Source organism: Schistocerca nitens, chromosome 4 (genome assembly GCF_023898315.1).
Source record: "Schistocerca nitens isolate TAMUIC-IGC-003100 chromosome 4, iqSchNite1.1, whole genome shotgun sequence".
Taxonomy (NCBI): domain Eukaryota; kingdom Metazoa; phylum Arthropoda; class Insecta; order Orthoptera; family Acrididae; genus Schistocerca; species Schistocerca nitens.
Genome location: NC_064617.1, coordinates 262,067,119 through 262,090,931, shown reverse-complemented (window position 1 = coordinate 262,090,931; position 23,813 = coordinate 262,067,119). Strand labels below are relative to the sequence as shown.

Here is a 23,813-nt window from a genome sequence, read left to right as displayed (position 1 = left end):
CTCAGCACAGTCTACCCTGTAACATAATTACAAGTTTTTCAAACTCTGACTACTCTGTATATTTTACACCTATGGGCGTCTGCAGAAATTAATGCAAAAGAGGGAGGGCGGCAAGATTCTAGAATCTCTTTTATATCTGAAAGCTGGAGAAATTTCTGTTTATTACTAACAAAAATAAGCAGCAAAAATTTCACTGATTAATACTTATCAGAGTGAAGAAGCAGGATATAAACCTTAAAAACGCTTATTCAACGTATGCCACATATAGCACTGTTTGTTTATAAACAACTGGTGACGTTAACGAATTTATTGCATTTGTATCACTTCTCTTTCTTCAAAATTAAGGGGCTTAATTAAAGATTAATAAAATTTTTTCCAGAGTTACATGTTTTGGATTGTTAGCATAAAGTGTAACGCAGCATTGGACGAGATGAATGGGGAACCTCTCAAAACAATTACGAGTGGTTCCTGTGTACCATTGACTCTAAACAGCCTATATAACTCAACGAAGGTTAACCCCGCCCCCCTTTCCCACCTCCCCCAATCTGACATGTTATTGTGCAGTGGACAGCTGAAATCTTAATTTTATGACTATTTTGCTTTGTGTTGCACCCCTTTTAGTTTAAAGTCACATTTCTTTGAGATTTTTCGACCTTATTTTCTCACGCTTTTTGCCTCTTTGCTCTCTTCAGGTGTTGCGTCTGCGTTTTTCACTGAAAACACCTGCAGGTATAGTAAGATCGTGTGCTTCAGAACCCACTGCATACTTTGTGCTGTTATACAAAAATGTGGCATCACCAAGCTTTGACGGGTGTTTTTCGACCACATAAAAATGGGTCATCTATTATTGTGATCAAGTTGGCAGCTGAGTGCCAGGGTATTCTTGTTGAAGTTGGGAACGGATCAGGAATTATGCCAGCGTGTTGGAATTTTCCTTATCTGGAGTTCCATAATAACTGTATGTGCAAGGGACCGAGAATAGCTCGGGAACTACATTTTCGCTATTGTCCGTGAATCTCTACATCAGTCTTTAATGCGGAACAACGCCCAAATCACCGCCGCGTCAAAAGAAAGGTATAATTTCAGGTGGACAGCCTGTTTGTGAATTCTGAACCCCACATTCCCAGAGGGAATAAGTTCTTCCTCTTACCGCCGTTGCTCCCCTTCTCCCTTCCCCCCCCCCCACCCCACCCCTCTTTCGCACGCGTATGCTTACACCGTACACTGTGTTATGGATGGCATCTCTTACACGGCTGTCACTCCCTCTTTTTTCCAGTTCCGTTCGCGGGAAGAAAGACTGTTAGTACGTTTCCGTGAGCCCAGATCTCTGATTTACTTTCACACTCTCATCACGAGTTCTACGGACGGTAAACTTAACGTTTTAATAATCACCTTGAAAAAAAAAATAAAGTTACGTAGAGTGCAAATAAAAGTTGTCCGTATCTGCGCAGACGGCATGGTGGTGGTGGTGGTGGTGATGGTGGTGGTGAAGCGGAGGTGCAGTTGGACATCTGTATACACACGAACGCATTATTTCGCAAAATTTGTAAGCTATAGCTAGTTCGCAAACGATCGTATTGACAGTTTATATTAGTATAAGAAATAATCCGACGCATTCAGCGTTCAAAGCAATATATAGTACACAGAGTGATTCAGCTGCTCCTGTCTATGGGTTTTACGCAACCTGTAACGCCTTCAAAAACCACGCACGACATTTTCATATTCTGTCGCTCATTATGCACAAAATATTAATCCCAAAGAAAAATGAGCAGGTTCTTTTTGTAGGAAATTTAATGTAGTTAAATTTTATAATAGGACACGTTTTCGTTGGAGACAACGGTCTTCGAGTTATTCAAGAAAAAAGAGTCTGAAGGTGAATTTTTTACGTTATTCTTGTGTAATTCGAAAACTTGGGCTTCTAGCGAAAACGTATCGCAGTACAAAATTTAACTACATTGAATTTCCTACAAAAAGATCCTGTTCATTTTTTTTAGAACTAACAGTTCGCATGTATTGAGCGAGAGAATATGAAAATAATGCGAGTGGTATCTGAAGGCATTATGGATTGGATAAAACCCACAGGGAGGGGGAGCCAAATCACCTGATACAGAGTATAGTGGCAAGCAAAACTATTATGTTTATCTTTAGGGTCTCAACAGTATTGTCACAAGATACGGAGCAATAGCCAAGATCTGCTTAGAGAGAGTTCATATATCGTGACATTTGGGAAGGAATCAATCGATTACTGCCCTCAGCTGAGTTCCGACGTCCAATTGAAACCTTAGGCCTGGATGACGTGCTAAGGCCTAAACCCAAAGCTCCTGGCCTGCGTTGTTCCACTGTGCACTTCGCCTCGACCAGACACACTCCTCTAAACAAAGTGTTGGCCGCGTAAGTGGGTCAGAGGAAGGGGAAGCGCGGGTGCGGTGCCGCGTCGCCGGCTCACCTTTATGATGTCCTTGGTGTTGGCTCCGTAGCGCTTGCCGAAGCGGAACTTGAGGGTGGGGCAGTGCCCGGTGTACCTGAAACAAAAAAACAATCTCTGTGCCTCAGTGCGTTCTGCACGCAGGGCAGTGACCCAAACACACACACACACACACACACACACACACACACACACACACACACACACACACACACAGAGAGAGAGAGAGAGAGACCATCTCTACGTCCTGCAGGTTGAAAGAAAATTGGTCAGAGAAATCTAAAAATTGGGAACCATTTGTCACGCAAATTGGTATTAAAGAAACTGTCGCTTCGTTCCTGTAAGCCACAAGTGATAAGTTTGTATAACATGTAACAGTGCTACATTATAATGATAAGGATATCATGGATGTGGTACGTGTAAATGCAGCACGTCAGTCGCAAAATGCGCGAGAAGTTTCAGTGGTGAACAAAGCGAAAGAGAGTAATAGCTTTGGAAATAATTTCCAGGGGTTGGACGAAAATATGGGAACACCAAAAACACATTACCGCACCTAATACGTAAAAGAAAAACAGTTTGCATTCAAAACAGCTTCCAGTCGTCTCTGGTGTACGGGTGCATACAGGTCCTGAATGGCTTTCAAGGGCATCTTGTATCATTCTTCGTACTAAACAGTGGCAGGTTTAGGCAACTACGACGACGATCACGCACCATTTTCTCTAGACCATAAAGGCTCAATAATATTGAGATTTGGTGACTGGTGGCCAAGGGAGTGCGACAGTCCATCCTCGCGCTCATAAAGTAAGTCCAGGACGATGCGAGTTGCATAAACGGGAATACGGTCGTCTTTCAATGAAGTATCACCACTGAGGAACAAAACATTGTACCATGGGATGGGCTTGATCGGCTAAAATGGTCACAGAATCCTTGGCAGTAATGCGACCTTGCAGAGTAACCACGAGGCTCATGTATTACCACAACATTGTTGCCTAAATAACTACCGAACCCCCCCCCCCCCCCCCCCACGCTCATAGGACGTAAACTTGGACAGAAGTTGGAAACAGTGTGAAACAAGATTCATCCGACCAAATGACTGTTCTATTGCTCCAGAGTAGAGGTTTTATGGCTTTGGCACCACGTTTTCCTGTTACAGGTATGTTTTAATTCTAGCTCGCCCTGCAATTCCCAGCTTGTGGGCCTCCCTTCCTGTTTTAGTCCTGACAGGATTCGCGACTGCGATATTCATTCTGCAGTGACTTTTGCAGCTGTCATCCCCTTACTTTTCGTCGCAAATTTTCCAATGAGCGTCTGTAGCGATCACTCACCGCACACTTTCGTCCACGTTGTGACGTAGCGGATGATTTTTTTCCCCACTTCCCCTGTATACGGTATAAATCTTTTGTATGGTGCCTCTAAACACGAAACACTTCGGCTCCCTTGGTTACAGAAGCAACCAGTTCACAAGCACCAATAATTTGCTCACGATTAACTTCACGTAGCCCCAAGAAAATGCACTCGTAACTACATGGAACACCGTTCTGACTACTACTGACACTTGCAACGTATTTCCACAGGCGCCGTTCGTGGTCAAATACCACAGCATGCATTTATCACAGTGCTTCGATATTTTTGTCCAACATCACACTCCCTTTGGGCTCGTTCGCCAGTTGTATACTTTTTCTTGTGTTCACGCTCTGCTCTCCAACAACCGCGTGGGCCCTCCTGCTCCGCACTTTACAAAGATCGTTCCTACTAAATTAGATTTTTGAAGTTAACTATTGGTGATACCTTTAACCAAACAATAAACTCTGCGACGAATTTTCGTCTGCAAATTTTCTGGACACCCTGAAGTTTCTGTAGACATCAAGACGTCACCCTCAATTACACACACTCTGTCCAACAGGAAAGGTGACTAATGTGAAATGAAATAGGAGGCGTTTATTTTTATTTTTCATGACATTTTATTCGAAATAGGCATCTTGTGAGTCAATACAAAACTGGAAGCACTGGAAAAATGTTTCGACACAATTCTGATTGTGAACCTTTGAAACTGCCTGAAGAGCCATTTCCGTAGCCTTCTGGATACCTGAAATCATGTCTGAATGCTTTCCTTTCAATGCCATTTTCAGTACTAGTAGTAGAAGGAGGAGAAGAAGAAGAAGGAGGAGGAGGAAGAGGAGGAGGAGGAGGAGGAGAACAAGAAGAAGAATAATAATAAGGAGAATGTTCAAGCACAACGATATATTTTTTAGCCAAAAATCGAGTGCAACCTTAATTTTGTGCGCTAGTGCGTTGTTGTGCAATAAACATGACATTCCTTATTTCATGTCAAACGATCCTTGCCCATTAACGATTTAAAACACCGAAGTAGTAATCTGAATTACCATTTGACCTTCTGGAGCCAACTGCTTATGGATAGTTAATTTTGATCAACGAAAAAGATGAGCAGCGGTTTGACACGACTTTTCTGCATGCGCACTTCTTTCTGCCTCTCCGTCTGGAACTTTACATTTCGAACTCTGACGCTCTGTAAATGGCTCGTATTGAAAAAAAAATGTTTCATCACCTTTTACAAGGCGAAGTCTGTGTCCCTCGCGGCCGATATTTTCGTGTCTATACAGTGTTCCAGAATGCAGTCTTTTTGACTGTCACTGAGTGAGTTTGGTACGGAGTGATAGACCTTTTGTCGAAATTTGCAGTGAGAATGCGGAGCACAACTGTTTTGGGTATTTCAGCGAGGTCTTAAATTAACCTGGCAGACGAACAACTTTCATTTCGAAGGATTTCAACCACTTAAACATTTTTTCGACGAACTGTCGACGATGCTCCTGAATGTGGACTAGCTACAGTGCTCTCTCTGCCATCACGAATCCTTGGAAACATTTTTACAGCTCGTTGCTTCAATACCATAAAGAGGTTGTATCGTTTCGAAGTCCCTGTGGCTCTTTCATAGAATTTAAAACAAACAATGCTAGCATGTTGCTCCATTGTTCCTTTCACGGCTGAAGTTCAAAACATACTGTTAAAATTGCGGTTATTACGTAAACAGTCTGTGATGCCAGCGCTGTTAAATTTAAAACGAAAGTTAGTCTAAATACCACGGTTGTTCATTCATGTATCCGTTCACTAGTGGCACTAATAGTTACAGGAATACGGAACTATTCACTTTCTCCTGTGGGAAGTGCAGTAGGTACACTACCCGGTCAAAAGTATCCGAACACCTGAGCCACACAGTGCTGTAGTCAGTACTAGGCGACGCCTCAGGTGGTGTACAGAGCGATACCACGGCACAGTGGAGGATTTCAATCGAACGATTTGCCGTGGACACACCCTTCGCCTTTATCAGGGCTTTAACTCTGCTGATGGAGCATTTGAATTAGGTGTGTGAATGTATGTGGAGGAATGGCAGACCATTCTTCAAGAGTCGAAACCAGAAAAGTTGGTACTGCAGTACGCTGAGGTCTGGATCGTAGTTCCAACACATCCCAAAGATGTTGATTGGGTCCAGGACTGGACTCTGGGCAGGACAGGCCAGTTCATCTCAGGAATGTTGTCTACACACTATTGCCCCCAGGTGCTGCTTTATGACAGGGTACACTGTCGTATTGATAGAAATGATCGTCTCTTAACAGTGCACAAAGCTGTAAAATGTATTCATATCCTTCCGAACTTATTGTTTTCTTAATCGCAATAATGGTACCATACCCTGACCACGAAAAGCACCCCCGTACCATAATACCACTACACATGATAGCAGATGACGCTCTCCAGACATTCGCCAAACTCTTTTTCCATTGGATTGCCACAGGTTACAGCACGATCCATCACTGAAAATCACTCTTTTTCCTGTCACGCACTGTTCTGTGACGTTTTTTTACACCGTCTCTAGTGCCGCTTAAGATTGACTACAGAAATGTGTGGGTTATGAGGAGCTGCACGACCATTGTATTCCATTCTTCTTAACTCCATCTGCACTATCACTGTGCTAGCTGAAGAGCTGGTAGCAATGTGGGTCTCACGAGTGATTCCTTCTACTGATTTCATGCAACTTTTTAACAAGCACCCTTTGCAATGCTCGACAGTCCCAGGACCAGGCAGACCTCACCTACTGATGGGTAGGTTTAGCTGGGATTGTTCCTTCACATTTCTTCACAATCACAACAGTCCACTCGGGCAGCTTTAGGAGGGTTGAAATGTTTGCAGTGGATTTATTAGCTGAGATCCAATGTCAAGTCCTTGTCTTGATCGGCCCATGCTGCTGTTTCTGCTTCTCTATTGACAACACAACCCTGACTCGTTTTATACAGGTGAATCCGTCCCTCGTGACATCTAGTGGTCAGTTCCGCATTACATAGGGTGACCGGATATTTTTGATCAGATAGTTTGTATTTTTTCAGATTAAACTATGTCCCAGATAAACTTGCTCAAAATTTATTGAGTAGAACATTTCCTCAGTTGTGAGACAAATGGTGCAAATATTTCTTTTGGAATCTCCGATCTGAACTGTCATGAGATTCTCTATAGCGTAACTCAAAAGAGTCGTTTTACTCTTTTACACGTTAACACACACACACACACACACACACACACACACACACACACACACACACGTTATTTAAGTCGGATAGCATTGTTTTAGCTATAGATTTAAAACCACCGAACTCCGTGTAGATGTAAATGAGGACTTTTCTCTGTCAACTGGAGGGGGGGGGGGGGGGAGGGAGGTTCACAGTATGAACTGTTGACCTTTCGGGCATTACTGAAGTTACAAGTATGAGTGGTCAGTACGTGCGTAATACCATGTGAGGCAGCACCGATCGCTTCTCGAACTCTCGGACGCACAGGAAACTTAAGCCCTGCGGTTATCGAAGCGTTGTAACAATGGCTCTATTTCACGGTCAATTACCCACGGCAATAGGCACGGGCACACGCCTGCCCTGCTCCGATTGTGATGCGTGGAAGACGACGCATTGTGTGTGTGTGTGTGTGTGTGTGTGTGTGTGTACTTGCTACGGCTGAGTGCCTTTGTTATGCGGCCTCGTCCTGTCGAAGGGGTAGTAAAAAATTTGCGAACTCTATAATGTGGCAGACCAAAGCTGTCCTGTATGGTAACAATTCATTTAAGTTAATAGAATGCTTTTAGATTCAAAAGTACACAGTCGTACAAGGACTGGCTGACGTTGTCTAAAATGATAAATGGGAAGAATATTCATTTGCTCTTAAATTTTTTTAGTCCCAAGGCTCATTTTTTGCGCCCAGCATAACGCATCTCATGTGATTGATTTACGAAAATGAACCCCCCTACAGCCGTCCTTATGATGTCATTCATTGTACGGCTACTAGTTTCGGCTCTACTGCACCATCCTCAGGCCTTAGCTAATGCTGAGGGGCTAACACCATCCGTGTACATGATACGTCAATGGCCAACATCTATAACTGGTTTTCGTAGACTACCTGTAACCGAAATGATGATTCTGCGACCATGAACGATCAATAAGTTGATAGTTGGAGAGAGAACGTCGCACTTACAGGTAGTCTGCAGAAATCAGATTTAGATGTTGGCCACTGATGCAACGTGTTTACGGATAGCGTTAATGATGCACTGGAGCACCAAAAGTGGTAGCCATACAATGAATGACATCGTAAGGACGGCTGTAGGTGTGTCATTTTGTTACCCAAGTGAACGGCCGAAGTCTCCCAGACTTCCAATCCCAAGGATGGGCATACAAATACTTAATGTGATTGAGGTTGTCTAGGATGGTAGCTTTACATGCAACAGAGCTTAGCTTTGAAGATCTAAAATTTCGTTAAATACTGGAACTGAAATGCAGCAGGAAGGACTCCTGCGACGTCGCAAATACAACGAGACTAAATTTTGCAATTTATTATTTCATAATGCATATCTTGGGTATCACGTCTTTCGCAAGTACAATAAATTTCGCCTGGGCGTGTTTCAGTTTATTTCAGATCATCCTCTTGTCATGTAAGTGAATTGTAAGTACAATTAAAAATTTTACGGAGATTAGAAAATAAGATTACTTTGGTTTTGCAGAACAGCATTTTTCCGTCTTCTTATATCGCTCCCACGTTCACTGCAGCATATACTGGCTAAAGAGTAGAGAAACATCTCGTTCATTCGAATAGTGTCTACTGTCGTTTAAAACTTAGTTTGTCAACCTACTCATGGGGAAAAAGCCATTACTTCATTACTGATTTAGCTCTGTCGTGCTCCTTGCTAACAATCTGGCACGAACGTTAGAAACGATCATGAAAGAGTAACTGTGAAGACAAAACATTTTCTTTGAATGTGGCAAGTATACCGAATTTATGCAATGAGTGGATTATAGGCCTGACAGTGCATGTATCATTGCCCGTAATGAGGGTGTGTCAGTCAGCTGATACTACAATAGCAATACATCTGAAGGTACATTAGATCAGTGTGAAAATAACATATCTCTAGTAAGAAAGAAATCAATGGCAAGCAAAGCAGCTTTTAGTTATGACAGATTGGTTACTGAAAACAATCGCTACAGGAAGAGGAGCAGCATCACTAGGAGTTATTGACAACATCAAGACGTAAATTTTCCAGTGACGCAATAAATGAGTCTATGGAACAACAGAGACGTAATGACTACTAATGGAAACTGAGGAAACAAGGCTGGACGTGCGGTGGGGTACTGTCCTGGGACGTTTCACGTTGGTTGGTCGTTGGAGTTAAAGGTACTAAACTGCGATGTCACCAGTACTTTTATATGTATCTAACTAGGAACAATTCTCAGAAGAAGGATATAAAAGGCAAATCCTGGGAAGGCTAATTGTACGTAAGATACAATAAGACAGAGATAAAATCCAGGAGAAGTAAGAGGGGAGTGAGAGGGGGTAACGTGGGCGAGACGCTCTGCCCAGAACGCCGCTGGATGTCCCCAAAGCCAGGTATGCAGTGGGAGATGTACAATCTGTAGCCCAGCAGCACCACCTCACCAACCGCTCTCTCAAGGAAACGAGCAGGATGGACAAGATGACAAAAGATTCGGAAATATAAAACATTAAAAACGGCAAAGAATAAAGAGAATATAAAGGTAGGAAGGGTAGGGGCCGGGCCAAGGAGTTGGCATGTTTATTCCCTGAGATCCAACATCTTCAGGAGTGTAAACAAAAACGACTCGTCATCCAGTTCGATGAAGGTCAGAAAGAGGATCTTCGACAGTTGAGACTAATGGGTAACTAGGATAGCACTGATCTACAGCCTGGAGGCTGCTCAGGGAGTCGTTGCAGATTAGAAGTATCTTGTGGTGCAAGAACGAGCATGGCTAAGGGCTCGTTTGATGGCCGCCAATTCAGCAGTGAAGACACTGCATCCATTAAGCAGGTAATGTAATTCACTGCACCTTTTATTTGTGCATGTAAACTGGTTCGTCCATCGACCATTGATCTGTCAGTGAATATCACTCCTGAACCCAAAACTGCACTGAGGGCAGCCAGGAACACGAGGCAAAACACCATGGGTTTTGTTTGGTTTTGTTTTGCTTACTTTAGGACGCAGAAAATAACTGGAGTCATACGCACCCAAGTCAAAAGTATAGAACACGAAGACAGCTAAAAACAGGCACGTGGAAAAAGGGGCTGAAAAGATAATGTACTGAAACGGACGCCCAAAACTAAAAATTAAATTGTAAAGTAAAACGCAGTCGACAGCCCGCTAACACGACCGATAAATCAGACAGCAGACCGAAGCGGGAACGTAAACGGTTAAAACATGGGCATCCCATCAGAAAGTGGCGGAGAGTTTAAACTTGGGCGCAATGTGTACAAATTGGTGGGGTGGCGCCATTTATCAAATGACGATGGCTAATAAGGCAGAAAACACCATGTGGTCAACTGTATCTTTCAGTTCAAAGGGTAAATCGAGAGATCCCAGATTTAGGTACACACTTGGAGGCATACGTAATTGCTCCCTGACAAGAGGTGGCAGTGGGGGGAAATTGCAGTTCGACTATAGTGTCGCTGCTCTGAAATACAATTTTAACCACAGTTCTGGGTCTCTTATCGGAGGTAGATCTCCCTATTATGAGAAAGGACCGTACTTTGGATGCTTAGGGGAGCTGCGAATGTGTATAATATAACCGAGTAGCTGTTATTGGCAACTGATCTGTAGCGGAGGGAACACCGGCCTCGGCAGGCTGTTCACAGGGCTAATTGCATGTCTGACCCCCACAGTGGTGAATCGGGTCCAGTGACCACAATATTGAGGGGCCATGCCAAACCATACGCCAGACTTCCGTAGTCAAGATGGGACAGGATCAAGACTTTGTAGAGCTGCAGAAGGGCTGTGCAGCCTGCACCCCAGGTCTTGTTACTGAGGCAGCAAAGTGTATTAATATGTAGCCAGCAACTTTGCTTAAGCTGGCGAAGATGGGGAAGTTATGTCAACTGGGCACTGAAGAAGTCCCAAACAACGATTAGTCTACCACACTGAGTTATTGGTCGTCGAGGTAAAGTTCTGGTTGTGGATGAACAATATGATGGCTACAGAAGTGCATTACTCAACTGTTGGTGGCTGAGAACAAACCTCATGGGTTACAGTCCATGACTGCACCTCTTGAATAGCGCCCTGCAGTCGGTGTTACGGCGTGTGCGTGCCCACACACACACACACACACACACACACACACACACACACACACACACACACACACACACACACCAGCGGAGCAATACTAAAAGCAGAAGTCGTCAGCATACAAGAAAGGTGGTACTAAAGACCCCACAATTGGTGCTGGATAGTTGATGGCAACTACAAAGCGACAGACTTAATGAAGAGCTCTGCAGAAACCTATTCTCTTTGTTAAAGTGGGCATGGGAAGCACGAACTTTAACTTGGAAAGTATGAAGCAACAAGAAGTTCCGGACAAAAATCTGAAGTGGTCCCCTTAAACCAAACTCATGTAAGGTAGCGAGAACATGGTGTCCCCTGTGATATCATAAGCCTTTTGTATCTCGAAGAGGACAGCAATAATGTGTTTATGTCAATCAAAAGCTCTCCAGTTGCAGACTCCAGGCAAAACAAATTATCAATAGCCCTGGCGAATACTGTCCTGGGACAGAGCCAGAAGACCCTGAGACTCAAGGAGCCAACAAAGCTCCGCTGGCTCACCATGTGTTCGAGAAACTTACAGAGAACATTGGTGAGACTAAATGGGCGTTAGCTGTCAATCTCTAGGGGATACTTGGCTGGTTTCAGTACCAGGATGATGGTGCTTTCTCGTCACTGAAATGGGAACTCACCCTTGCTCCAGAATATGGTTGATGATGGTGAAGAGATGACTGACAGTCCACTGACAGTTGTTTGAGAATTTGGGTATGGATGCCGTCTGACACTGGGGCTGTTTCAGGGCAAAGTGCTGAAGGGTTCCCACTCTCAGAATAGAGCTTTATAGGGTTCAAGGTGACCTGTAGTGGAAGATAAGTGCAATCTGCTGTTTCAAACACAAAAGGCAGGTTGATAGTGGTCAGATCAGAGCAAAATGTTTGGCTATGCCATCTGAGTACTGCCAAGTACATCTGCAAAGGACTGGTATTTGCAGGAGCATCTGATCTTCATATAAAAACCTATGAAGGAGGCATATGCGGTCAAATGGTTGAAACAAACCATTCCCAGCATTTTTGCTTTTGTCGTCTTTTTATGTGGTGGACCTGGGCACGAAGTCCATTAAGGCAATGATGTGCTCGATTGATGGATGCCACTTACGGCGTTTAAGAGCCCGCCTGCAATCTCTAATGGCCTCTGCAATTTCCAAGGTCCATCAAGATACTATCTTCTTTCGGAGGGATCCCAAAGAATATGGGATCCCTAAGTGGCTACTGTTGGACTCTGGACAGTCATATCAATGCTTCTATGTAGCAGGGAGCTCAGAACGACAGTGCAGTTGAAATAAACCCCGTCAACATTGTTGAGAGCCCATCCAGATGGGTGCCTAGGGCAGTGATGATGAGGGAAGGCCAAAGATCGGGAGGTGGTCACTACCACGCAGGTCATTGTGGACCCTCCAGTGGATGGTTGGCAGAAGAGTAGGTCTGCAAATAGAAAAAAGCAATGGCCAAGTAAGTTCCATGTTCCACATGGATGTGTGTGAAGGTCTCAGTATACAACAGACAGAGGTCGACACCTGCCAGCAAGTTTTGAATGTCTCTACCATGGCCAGTGATCATACTTCCACCCCACAAAGATTTACGGCCATTAAAGTCTCCCAAAATTAGGAGATGTGGGGGAGGGGCTGAGAAACCAATAAACACAATATGTTCTGAGGTTCTCCGCCATCCGGAGGGAGATAAATATTTCGGATGATAAAATTCTTGAATGCCCTTACCTGAACAGCCACAGCCTCCAAAGTTGTATGAAGAGACTCAAGTTAGCTACATACAGCCCAAACATATGTGCAATCTCCACCCAACGCCAGATCATAATCGACATTCTTAAAATACCTTGGTAGCCATGAAGAGCAGGGGTCTTGTTGCTGGAAACCAAGTTTCCTAAGGGAAAATACAGAAAGCAGGGGAGGAGCTTAAGAGGTTTCTTAGCTCAGTCTCATGGTGGAAAAAACCGCTACAATTATACTGGAGGACCGTGCTGTCTGTATAATGCGAGGTTGCGAAGGGAGTAGATTATGTCTCTGAGTCAGGGTGATTTTATCGACACTCACAGGATCTGAGAAACGTTTTATGGTGGGACATGGGGCCTCAGGTGTCACCGGGTTCATAGTCAAGGCCACAGAGGCAGAACATGTGAGATCCAATTGTGTGGGGGCCAAAGAAACTTTATATTGCAAGACGTCTTTTCATCTTTCTTCTCCTTAGTGAGTCTGGACGACGTTCCTGAATTAGTTCCAGAGACTGAAGAACGTGAAGCTGTATGACCAGCAGCTTGTGGCTCCTTCAGCCACTGGCTTGTATCCAGTTTCACTTCAGCAAAAACCTTGGAGATGAGTATTCCAAGAGACCCCTTCCTGCTGTGAGAAGCTGGATGAGTATGATGGATCTCTGCTGGAGGATGGGGTTCCACATGCCTGGCAAGCTGGGATCCATTGCTACCAAAGTGAGTGTGGGGTAAGCAGCAGGAGGAGAGCCCCTAACCATCAGAAGGGGACGACATGATCTAGTAGCCTTGAAGGCTCGCTGTAGGATGCATAATGTGGAAGAGTATCATAGCCAGAGAGGGCGACATCACAGCTGTAGTGTATGACATTGTCATGCATGCAGGATGTAGACACTTTTTCTTGGCCCCTTGATACGTCTGTCCAGAGGCTTATATTGCTGTATTTTTTCTCTCTGAAATGGTGATCTTCACAGTTGATGGAGACGGGAGGAGCAGCACAAGGAACATTCACTTGCAATGGTCATGCGCAACCTCTATAGACGGGGCTTATCCCATCATCTTGTCACAAGCCATCAAGACCTGTGATTGGGCAAGGGACACTTTTAATAAAAACTAAGCTGCTCTTCATTTTGGAGATGACTGCAACATCTCCGAACTTGTCTTTTACAGTTTCTATTAAGAGTAAAGGCTTTATGGGCAAAAAATCCCCTTCTGTCCTTGTACAAACCAGGTATGGGGGGGAGGGGGGCAATATTTTTCTGCTTGTCGCTTAGTGCTACATTCCTTCCATGGCATAGGCAAGGAAGGAAGGAAACATTTTGAGGCTGTCTCTCTCTGCATTGAACTAGTTCTTTCCTTTTGAAGAGAGTGCTTGGGCTGCATGATCGCCAGTGGGAGAAAACTTCATTTGCGTGATATGGAAGTCATCCATCACGGTGCCATCCATCCTAAGTGGGGCTCTCCCAATGGTCGCCATACAGTACCAGCAACAGCTGCATAGCCAGTAATCCATTGCTTGGAGTCTCTCTGCCCCAATCACGATGGAGACATGCTCCTTAGCATACATGTGGAGGTTTCAGCTCACGCACTAGCAGTGCAATTGCTGCATGGTAGGGGACTTTACGGTTCTCTCCCCCCCCCCCCCCCCAAAGGGATGGCTAATTTGGAAAAGTGATCTCAGGTCAAAACAAACAATGCAGACCATTTATTTATTAATGTAAAATTGTAGAGAGCTAGCGTCCTCAGTCAAGGGGAGGCTTGCAGCACAGAAAGGAAAGTAGTGCTGCAAAGGCTGGGTGAGGCCCATGGTAGCCAAGCAAGTACTTACAAAAGAGTTGTAAGGCTCCTGGTGGTGGTGGTGGTGGTGGTGGGGCGCAGGCATTTCAGGAAAGTAACTCCTGGTGAGTCTGGAGAGGATGTGGCGCTGGGTGCTGGCACAGCGCTGCTCAGAGTGTAAAGCCACCGATGATACCCAGAGAATTTTTCTGGTTGTCACACGCCCAAGAGAAAAATTATTGTGTGTGTGAAAGACTTCCAGTGAACTGGATATTGGAACTTTCAGCACAGTAATTCCACAGTTATCTCAGTGTAGCGTTAGTGAGTAGTCATACCAGGTTCTTTTCGAATTGTTAAGTATTAACTGAGTGCTAGGGCATGAGTACCTCTAGGTGAAGTCGTTCAAAATTCTTAAGTGAAGTGGAATCTCAATTTACGGTAATACTGATTCATAGTTTTAACGGGGTTAGAAGAGATTATTCTAGCTGTAACAAATTCAGCGGTATAGAGTGCTCTTGTGAATTCACTGCTCCGTTTTTTTGTAAACAATTTGTTATACAATTAGTACTAGGTAACAAGACTGAATGTTCAATTTGAAGCAGCAATAAATACAGAAATAGCAACCAGGCAACTGTTACAATAGCAGTTCCATTCAAAAGTAACGTAGACATGATGAGACGGCATGCAACAAAAGTGTAATTGACATTGGTATGTTTTGATGGGATGACATGTATAATTAAACTCTTCATTATTAAATTATTAATTTGTGTTTGTTCAAATGGTTCTGAGCACTATGGGACTTAACATCTGAGGACATCACACACATCCATGTCCGAGGCAGGATTCGAACCTGCAACCGTAGCGGTCGCGCGGTTCCAGACTGGAGCGCCTAGAACCGCTTGGCCACAATTTGTGTTTGTCATGATGCATAATTTATGATCGCAAATTAAGTTATGTTATGGGTAACACCATAAATTGGTTTCGAGATCTCATATCGTCAAAACGGAGTGCGACCTCTATGTTAAATTAAACAATTTTGGTCCAGGAGCCCAATAATTAGGTCTGTTCGACCTTTAAACTCTTACATGGTCCGAGATCAGGCCGGCGTGAACTACGGCCAGTTATAGTGAGTTATATATGCCCACATTAGTACGAAAGTACATGTAGGTGAAATATTGTTTATTAAAATTACTGTCTTGACAGATTAGTTTGTTGAATTTTGAATCCAAATATGCAGTTCTTTTCTGCATTAGCATTGACACTTTATTTGTATTTATTTTGAATTTTTTTCTTTTACTTATGTGTGTTTTAATTAGTGTAGCTGTTTTAACATTATTGAAACTGAAGTTTTAAATTACATTTAGATTCGAATGGGTCGTTATAAGATACGATTTGTCGGTATTCCTCAGACCTTCAAAAAATGTGTGTGAAATCCTATTTGACTTAACTGCTAAGGTCATCAGTCCCTAAGCGTACACACTACTTAACCTAAATTAACCTAAGGACGAACACACACACCCATGTCCGAGGGAGGACTCTAACCTCCGCCGGGACCAGCCGCACAGTCTGTGGCTGCAGCGCCTAGACCGCTCGGCTAATCCCGCGCGGCCCTCAGACCTTCAGTGACGCATTTAAGTTAGTTTGTAAGGAGCAATTTATTACTATCAAATTACTAGCTGTATCCGGCCATACTCTGCCGTGGTTCAATCTGCTTAAATGAAAAAGAAAGAAACGAGAAAACACACAGACAATATATACCCTAAGTGATCAAAAGTATTCGAACAACCTGGCTGAAAATGACTTACAAGTTCGTGGCGCCCTCCATTGCTGATTCTGGAATTCAGTATGGTATTGGCCCTCCCTTAGCCTTGATGACAGCTTCCACTCTTGCAGGTATACGTTCAATCAGGCGCTGGAAGGTTTCTTGGGGAATGCCAGCCCATTCTTCACGGAGTGCTGCACTGAGGAGAGGTATCGATGTTGCTCGGCGAGGCCTGACACAGAGTCTGCGTTCCAAAACATCCCAAAGGTGTTCTGTAGGATTCAGGTCAGGACACTGTGCAGGCCAGTGCATTACAGGGATGTTACTGTCTTGTAACCACTCCGCCACAGGCAGTGCATTATGAACAGGTGCTCGATCGTGTTGAAAGATGCAATCGCCACCCCCGAACTGCACTTCAACAGAGGGAAGCGAGAAGGTGCTTGAAATCCAGAATGAGATTTTTCACTCTGCAGCTGAATGTGCGCTGAAATTTAACGTCCTGGCAGATTAAAACTGTGTGCCGGACCGAGACTCGAACTTGGGACCTTTGCCTTTCGCGGGCAAGTTCTCTACCAAGTGAGTTACCCAAGCACGACTCACGCCCCGTCCTCACAGCTTTTCTTCTGCCAGTATCTTGTCTCCTACCTTCCACACTTTATAAAAGCTCTCCTACGAACCTTGCAGAACTAGCACTCCTGAAAGAAAGGATATTGTGGAGGAGAGGTTCGCAGGCCAGCTTCTGTAAAGTTTAGAAGGTAGGAGACAAGATACTAGCAGAAGTAAAGCTGTGAGGACGGGGCGTGAGTCATGCTTGGGTAGCTCAGTTGGTAGAGCACTTGCCCGCAAAAAGCAAAGGTCCCAAGTTAGAGTCTCCGTCCGGCACACAGTTTTAATCTGCCAGGAAGTTTCAGGTGCTTGAAATATTAATGTAGGCCTGTGCTGTGATAGTGCCACGCAAAACATGAGGTGCAAGCCCTCTCCATGAAAAACACGACCACACCATAACACCACCGCCTCCGAATTTTTCTGTTTGCACTACACACGCTGGTATATGACATTCACCGGGCATTCGCAGTACCCACACCCTGCCATCGGATCGCCACATTGTGCACAGTGATTCGTCACTCCACACAACGTTTTTCCACTGTTCAATCGTCCAATGTTTACGCTCCTTATATCAAGCAAGGCGTCGTATATATGGGAATTGTATGTATGTCCTAATCTCCTTTCCTCCCCTGTCCCTGTTCATCTCCCCCTTTCTTTGCCCATCACCTCCTCCCCCTCTTTCTCTGTCCATCTCCTTCTCCCTCGCTCAGTCCATCACCTCGTGCCCCCTTCCTTCCCGTTTTCTATGTCCATTTCCTCGCACTCCTCTGTCCATCAAGTCTTCGCTCCTCTCTCTCACCTTGAGCCTTGTTTACTGTTACTGCAAATCTATATTCTGTAGTAGTATTTTAATCATTAACCAATACGCCATGAATTAGCTTTCCCGTCAGCTAACAACGTTTCAGTATTGTGTGTCTAAACGTTTATTCAGTAACGTCATGTTCAGTAATAAGTAAAAACATGACGTAAATCTGAAAGGTACATTGAGATTTTTGGTAAAAATCTTTTCCCTTTATAAATATATATTAAAGATGTAAGTACCTAAAAAACATGCTCGTAGTAGAATTCATCGTTTCAGCTGTCTTTCAAAATTTAAAAAACAGTCGCTCAAAAACTTTCGGAGATACAGGTTTTTGGAAAAAGGAACTTTTGCGTTTTCATTTATATACAGTACATTTGTTTTATTATTTTTCCACCGTTTTTAATTTGATAATTTCTTTAACTATTTGGATAATGTTTCCATTATAGAACTTCTTTACGCTCCGTTGCTCAGACTATTTCGTAAGAAGTTAGATTAGCTTCGATTTTATTATCTTTATTTTGACTTAAGCTTTTAATATATTTGATTTATAAATTACCAGCTTTATTGTTCATTTATTATTATTTCTTTTCCTTTAGCTCTAGCTAGTTTTGCTTCATGTTTAGCTAAATACATGCTTGTACATGCTGGTGATAAGTAGTTTGAAGCGACAGCAGAAAGTAGGTGGAAGTATCGTCACCTACGTTCTACGTAAAATTTTAGGCAGCACGTTTCTCATTCGGAAATCACATCTGAGCGTTGTGTATTTGTTTGTGAGGAGATCGCTTCGTGCTTCGTGTAAAAATAAATGCCTACCAACATGTGTCGTGAATTCGGCAGTGGGAGACGCGAGACCAGTTTCGCGATGTTGCTCCATGTGAATATCTCATGTGAATAGGCAATCTGTGGATCCCGAAGGGCCACACTCGACCCCAAGCAGGATCTCAAAGGGTCCACGCGACTAGGGCCAGGGAGGACAGAAATATTGCCCACTCTCCAGGCCGCGCGGGTTTATACAGCCATGCCACATATATTTGCAAATGGGTTTGTTTGCAACAAGAGGAGTGACACTGCGATGAGGTCTGGAGCACCACAGCATGATGAACACTGCTGCAGCTCCCTTGATGAGGCACCATGTCGACAGTGGTGGGGCTAGATCGCTTTCTTCATTATCATACGAGCGCTGCATCCGGCGTGACGATATGGGGTGTCATTCGGTTCACCACAGAATTACCTGTGGATCGCACAGCCGGTAACTTTGGACAACAGTTATTTTGTGGTCGTGTCCCATCCTCGAGTCCTCCATGACTTATCTTTCAACATGATAGCGCAAGACCACATGGTGGTCGTGCTGTTTTGTCCTAACTCGATACAGAGTGCAGTACACTGTTGCCTTGACCAGCAAGACCTACATAGCGCTCACACAGTGCAGAAATCTGGTCAAGGGTTGTCGAGGGACCGTATCGTCACTAGTCGCCAGCTACCGTGACTGATGAACTGTAAAAGTTGAAGCAACATGGTATGACGTAAACACGTCAGTCATCCGAGCTCAGTTTGAGTCGAAGCCCAGCCGGGTCAGATCCGTTGTCGCTGCGAATTGTGGCAGCGCTGTTTGCTAAATTTCACACCCTGAAAATCCATGGATCACCGACAACTTTTATTATGCCATTTTGCTACTATACATGTACAATTAACAGAATTTGGTGTTTACTATCTTTCCTAGTGTTGGAGCTTTAATGGCTGATAGTGCAGCAGGTGAAATTCTGAAGGTAAAAGGGTAAAATACAGGGAGCGAAAGGTTATTTACAATTTGTACAGAAACCAGATGGTTGTTATAATAGTCGATGGACATGAAAGCGAAGCAGTCGTTGGGAAGGGAATGAGACAGGGTTGTAGCCTCTACCCGATGTTATTCAATCTGTATATTGAGCAAGCAGTGAAGGAAACAAAAGAAAAATTCGGAGTAGGTATTAAAATCCACGGAGAAGAAATAAAAACTGAGGTTCGCCGATGACACTGTAATTCTGTCAGAGACAGCAAAGGACTTGGAAGAGCAGTTGAATGGAATGGATAGTGTCTTGAAAGGAGGATATCAGATGAACATCAACAAAAGCAAAACGAGGATAATGGAATGTAGTCGAATTAAGTCGGGTGATGCTGAGGGAATTAGGTTAGGAAATGAGACACTTAAAGTAGTAACGGAGTTTTGCTATTTGGGGAGCAAAATAATTGATGATGATCGAAGTAGAGAGGATATAAAATGTAGATTGGCAATGGTAAGGAAAGAATTTCTGAAGAAGATAAATTTGTTAACATCTAGTATAGATTTAAGTGTCAGGAAGTCGTTTCTGAAAGTATATGTATGGAGCGTAGCCATGTATGGATGTGAAACATGGACGATAAATAGTTTGGACAAGAAGAGAATAGAAGCTTTCGAAATGTGGTGCTACAGATGAATGCTGAAGATCAGATGGGTACATCACATAACTAATGAGGTGGTATTGAATAGAATTGAGGAGGAATTTGTGGCACAACTTGACTAGAAGAAGGGATCGGTTGGTAGGGCATATTCTGAGGTATCAAGGGATCACCAGTTTAGTATTGGAGAGCAGCGTGGAGGGGAGACCAAGAGATGAATACACTAAGCAGATTCAGAAGGATGTAGGTTGCAGTAGGTAGTGGGAGATGAAGAAGCTTGCACAGGATACAGTAGCATGGAGAGCTGCATCAAACCAGTCTCAGGACTGAAGACCACAACAAAAACAACAACAACAACAACAACAACAACAACAAAAACAACAAAAACAACAAAAACAACAACAACAACAACAACAACAACAACAAAAACAACAACAACAACAACAACAACAACAACAGTGCAGCAGCAGGAAAGGTTCCTCTATTAGTATACGGCAGTACTCATGTTTGTTGCGCTATTTCCGCTGCTGAAAAATCAATGTGAGGATTCCTGGAGGTCATTATTTACGGCTTCGAAGGTGGCGGCGGACAGAGAGCATGCGATGGACGCGACTGCAGGCGGGCCGTCGATAGCCGTGCCGATATCTGCCGGTGTGGATATATATTGGTGGCGCGCACGAGAGCCACCCGCACGGATCCCTAGTCATGTGCCGACACGGGGAGACTGTCGCCTGGGAGGTGGAATTTACTACGGCAGCATGTGGCCAACGTCTGCTTTTCTACTTCCAATACCTCCTTTACACACACGCCATCTGTTCTGCGACGTTCCTTTAAGATGAGGTGCTAGATCGGGGAGGGGGCAATATATGCTGGATGCATGCACACGTGAAATCTGTCTGACATGTAGCGTTCAAATACAATTGACCTTCTAAACTGACTTTTTCCTTCCATCAAATAAGCATTCTATGTGGTAAAACAATGTTTAATAACCACCCAAGGCTGCCAAATTGTTTACACAAGATGATCTTTATTGTAAAATAGTAAATAATGTACTACATTTTTATCGTACTCCTCGTGCCACCTCACGGTGTGTGGCAGAGGGTACATCTGGTACCAATAACTGATTTTTCCATACCCTGTTCCACTAGCGAATTGCGCGTGGGAAGTGATTGTAGGTAAGCCTCTGCACTGGATCCAAATTCTCGAATTTTCTCGTCGTGGTCATTACGCGAGATCTATGTGGGAAGTATTAAGTTGTCCGATTCTTCCCGGAAATTTTCTCGAAATTTCGATAATAGGTCTCTCTGTGATGCACAAAGCCTCTTCTAACGACTGACAACTCAGTTTGTAGAGCATTTCGGTAACTATCTCGCGCCGACTAAACGACCTAGTACACTACTGGTCATTAAAATTACTACACCAAGAAGATGACGTGCTACAGACGCGAAATTTAACCGACACGAAGAAGATGCTGTGATATGCAAATGATTAGCTTTTCAGAGCATTCACACAAAGTTGGCACCGCTGGCGACACCTACGACGTGCTAACGTGAGGAAAGTTTGCAACCGATTTCTCATACACAAACAGCAGTTGACCGGCGTTGCCTGGTGAAACGTTGTTGTTATGCCTCGTGTAAGGAGGAGAAATGCGTATCATCACGTTTCCGACTTTGATAAAGGTCGGATTATAGCCTATCGCCATTGCGATTTATCGTATCGCGACATTGCTGCTCGCGTTGGTCGAGATCCAATGACTGTTAGCAGAATATGGAATCGTTTGGTTCAGGAGGGTAATGCGGAACACCGTGCTGGATCCCAACGGTCTCGTATCACTAGCAGTCGAGATGACAGGCATCTTATCCGCATGACTAACGGATCGTGCAGCCACGTCTCGATCCCTGTGTCTACAGATGGGGACGTTTGCAAGACAACAACCTGGGTGCACGAATGGCAAAACGTCATTTCTTCGGATGAATCCAGGTTCTGTTTACAGTATCATGATGGTCGCATCCGTGTTTGGCGACATCGCGGTGAACGCACATTGGTAGCGTGTATTCGTCATCGCCATACTGGCGTATCACCCGGCGTGATGGTATGGGGTGCCATTGGTTACACGTCTCTATCACCTCTCGTTCGCACTGACGGTACTTTGAACAGTGGACGTTACATTTCAGATGTGTTACGACCCGTGGCTCTACCCTCATTCGATCCCTGCGAAACCCTAAATTTCAGCAGGGTAATGCACGACCGCATGTTGCACGTCCTGTAAGGGCCTTTCTGGATACAGAAAATGTTCGACTGCTGCTCTGACCAGCACATTCTCCAGATCTCTCACCAACTGAAAACGTCTGGTCAATGGTGGCCGAGCAACCGGCTCGTCACAATACGCGTCACTACGCTTGATGAACTGTGGTATCGTGTTGAAGCTGCATGGGCAGCTGTACCTGTACACGCCATCCAGGCTCTGATTCAATGCCCAGGCGTATCAAGGCCGTTATTACGGTCAGAGGTGGCTGTTCTGGGTACTGATTTCTCAGCATCTATGCACCCAAATTGCGTGAAAATGTAATCACATGTCAGTTCTAGTATAATATATTTGTCCAATGAATACCCGTTTATCATCTGCATTTCTTCTTGGTGTAGCAATTTTAATGGCCAGTAGTGTATTTTAAGTAATGAAGTCTACAGTCTTATAGGGACGTAAACTTAGTGTAATTGATCATGAACAGCCAAAATTAATACACGTTGAAAGGTGGTCGCTTTGTTACGAGCTCATTTCATACATCGCCAAAGTCGAGTGATGTTGTCACTCGAGTTATTAGATATGTTATAGTTCTAGAGTTCCCTATACAACATTCTAATAGTTCTGCAGAATTTCGTGACGCAAACGATAGTATTCAGGAAAATTTGGTCCTGTAAAAATTTGTTAATTTGCGAAAAAACTTATGGTAATTTTGAATAGATCCCAAGAGTGCGACAGTCAACTGCAATGACTTTTTGTTTTTTAGATAGTTTGTGAGATTATCGCAACAACGAGGGATCTACTTTCGCTACAGATCCAAAGTTTTACAACAGTTTTGAGTATAGTTCTGGATAGTATTCCATGAGTTCTGCCGAAAATAAGTTAAATCCTTACTCTAAAAGTGAAAACTTTCTCCTCAAGTAGCAGGATGGTCGAACCCTCAATTGGTTAGCCGTATGTGGAAGAATTACCTAGTGTTTAGTCGTCTAATTTAAGTCAGTCATTTAAAGTAAAACAGTGGTAGAGGTGGAGAGATTGCGGCATTTTTAATGACCATGGCAACAAACATGTAATTTGCAATACGAATCATTCTAGAATCTAAGGTGCAAGGGAAATACTGTGGTAAGAATTCGCAGTCAGGGCGAGTAAGAGCATTATGTTGAAAGGTGGCAAAATACACTTTGACCACTGTCAGTCAGATTAACATCCATATTTTAGGTCATGGTTCCCAATGCTACTGAGCCGTACATGGCTCGTGTTCATCCCATTAACTGTCTGTCATCTTCTATTACGGTAGTGCCGCCTCGTTTTCTTATTCTATTTACTGGTGTCACTAACTTCCTGCCTTTCTTGCCCGTAGTGGCAGCAGCAGCGCGTATCGATAGGAGCACTGTCGTACCCTCTCTGGAGCGA

General features: G+C 44.0%; 1 protein-coding gene across 1 annotated transcript in view; it reads right to left on the bottom strand.

Moving 5' to 3' along the window:
• The window catches only part of LOC126252903 (protein FAM166B-like), a 314,722-nt gene that overhangs the window by 63,212 nt on the left and 227,697 nt on the right, over positions 1-23,813 (bottom strand). The window contains exon 2 of the mRNA XM_049953879.1: positions 2,447-2,522. Coding sequence (XP_049809836.1) covers positions 2,447-2,522 — 76 coding nt within the window. The remainder of the gene's footprint in view (positions 1-2,446; positions 2,523-23,813) is intronic.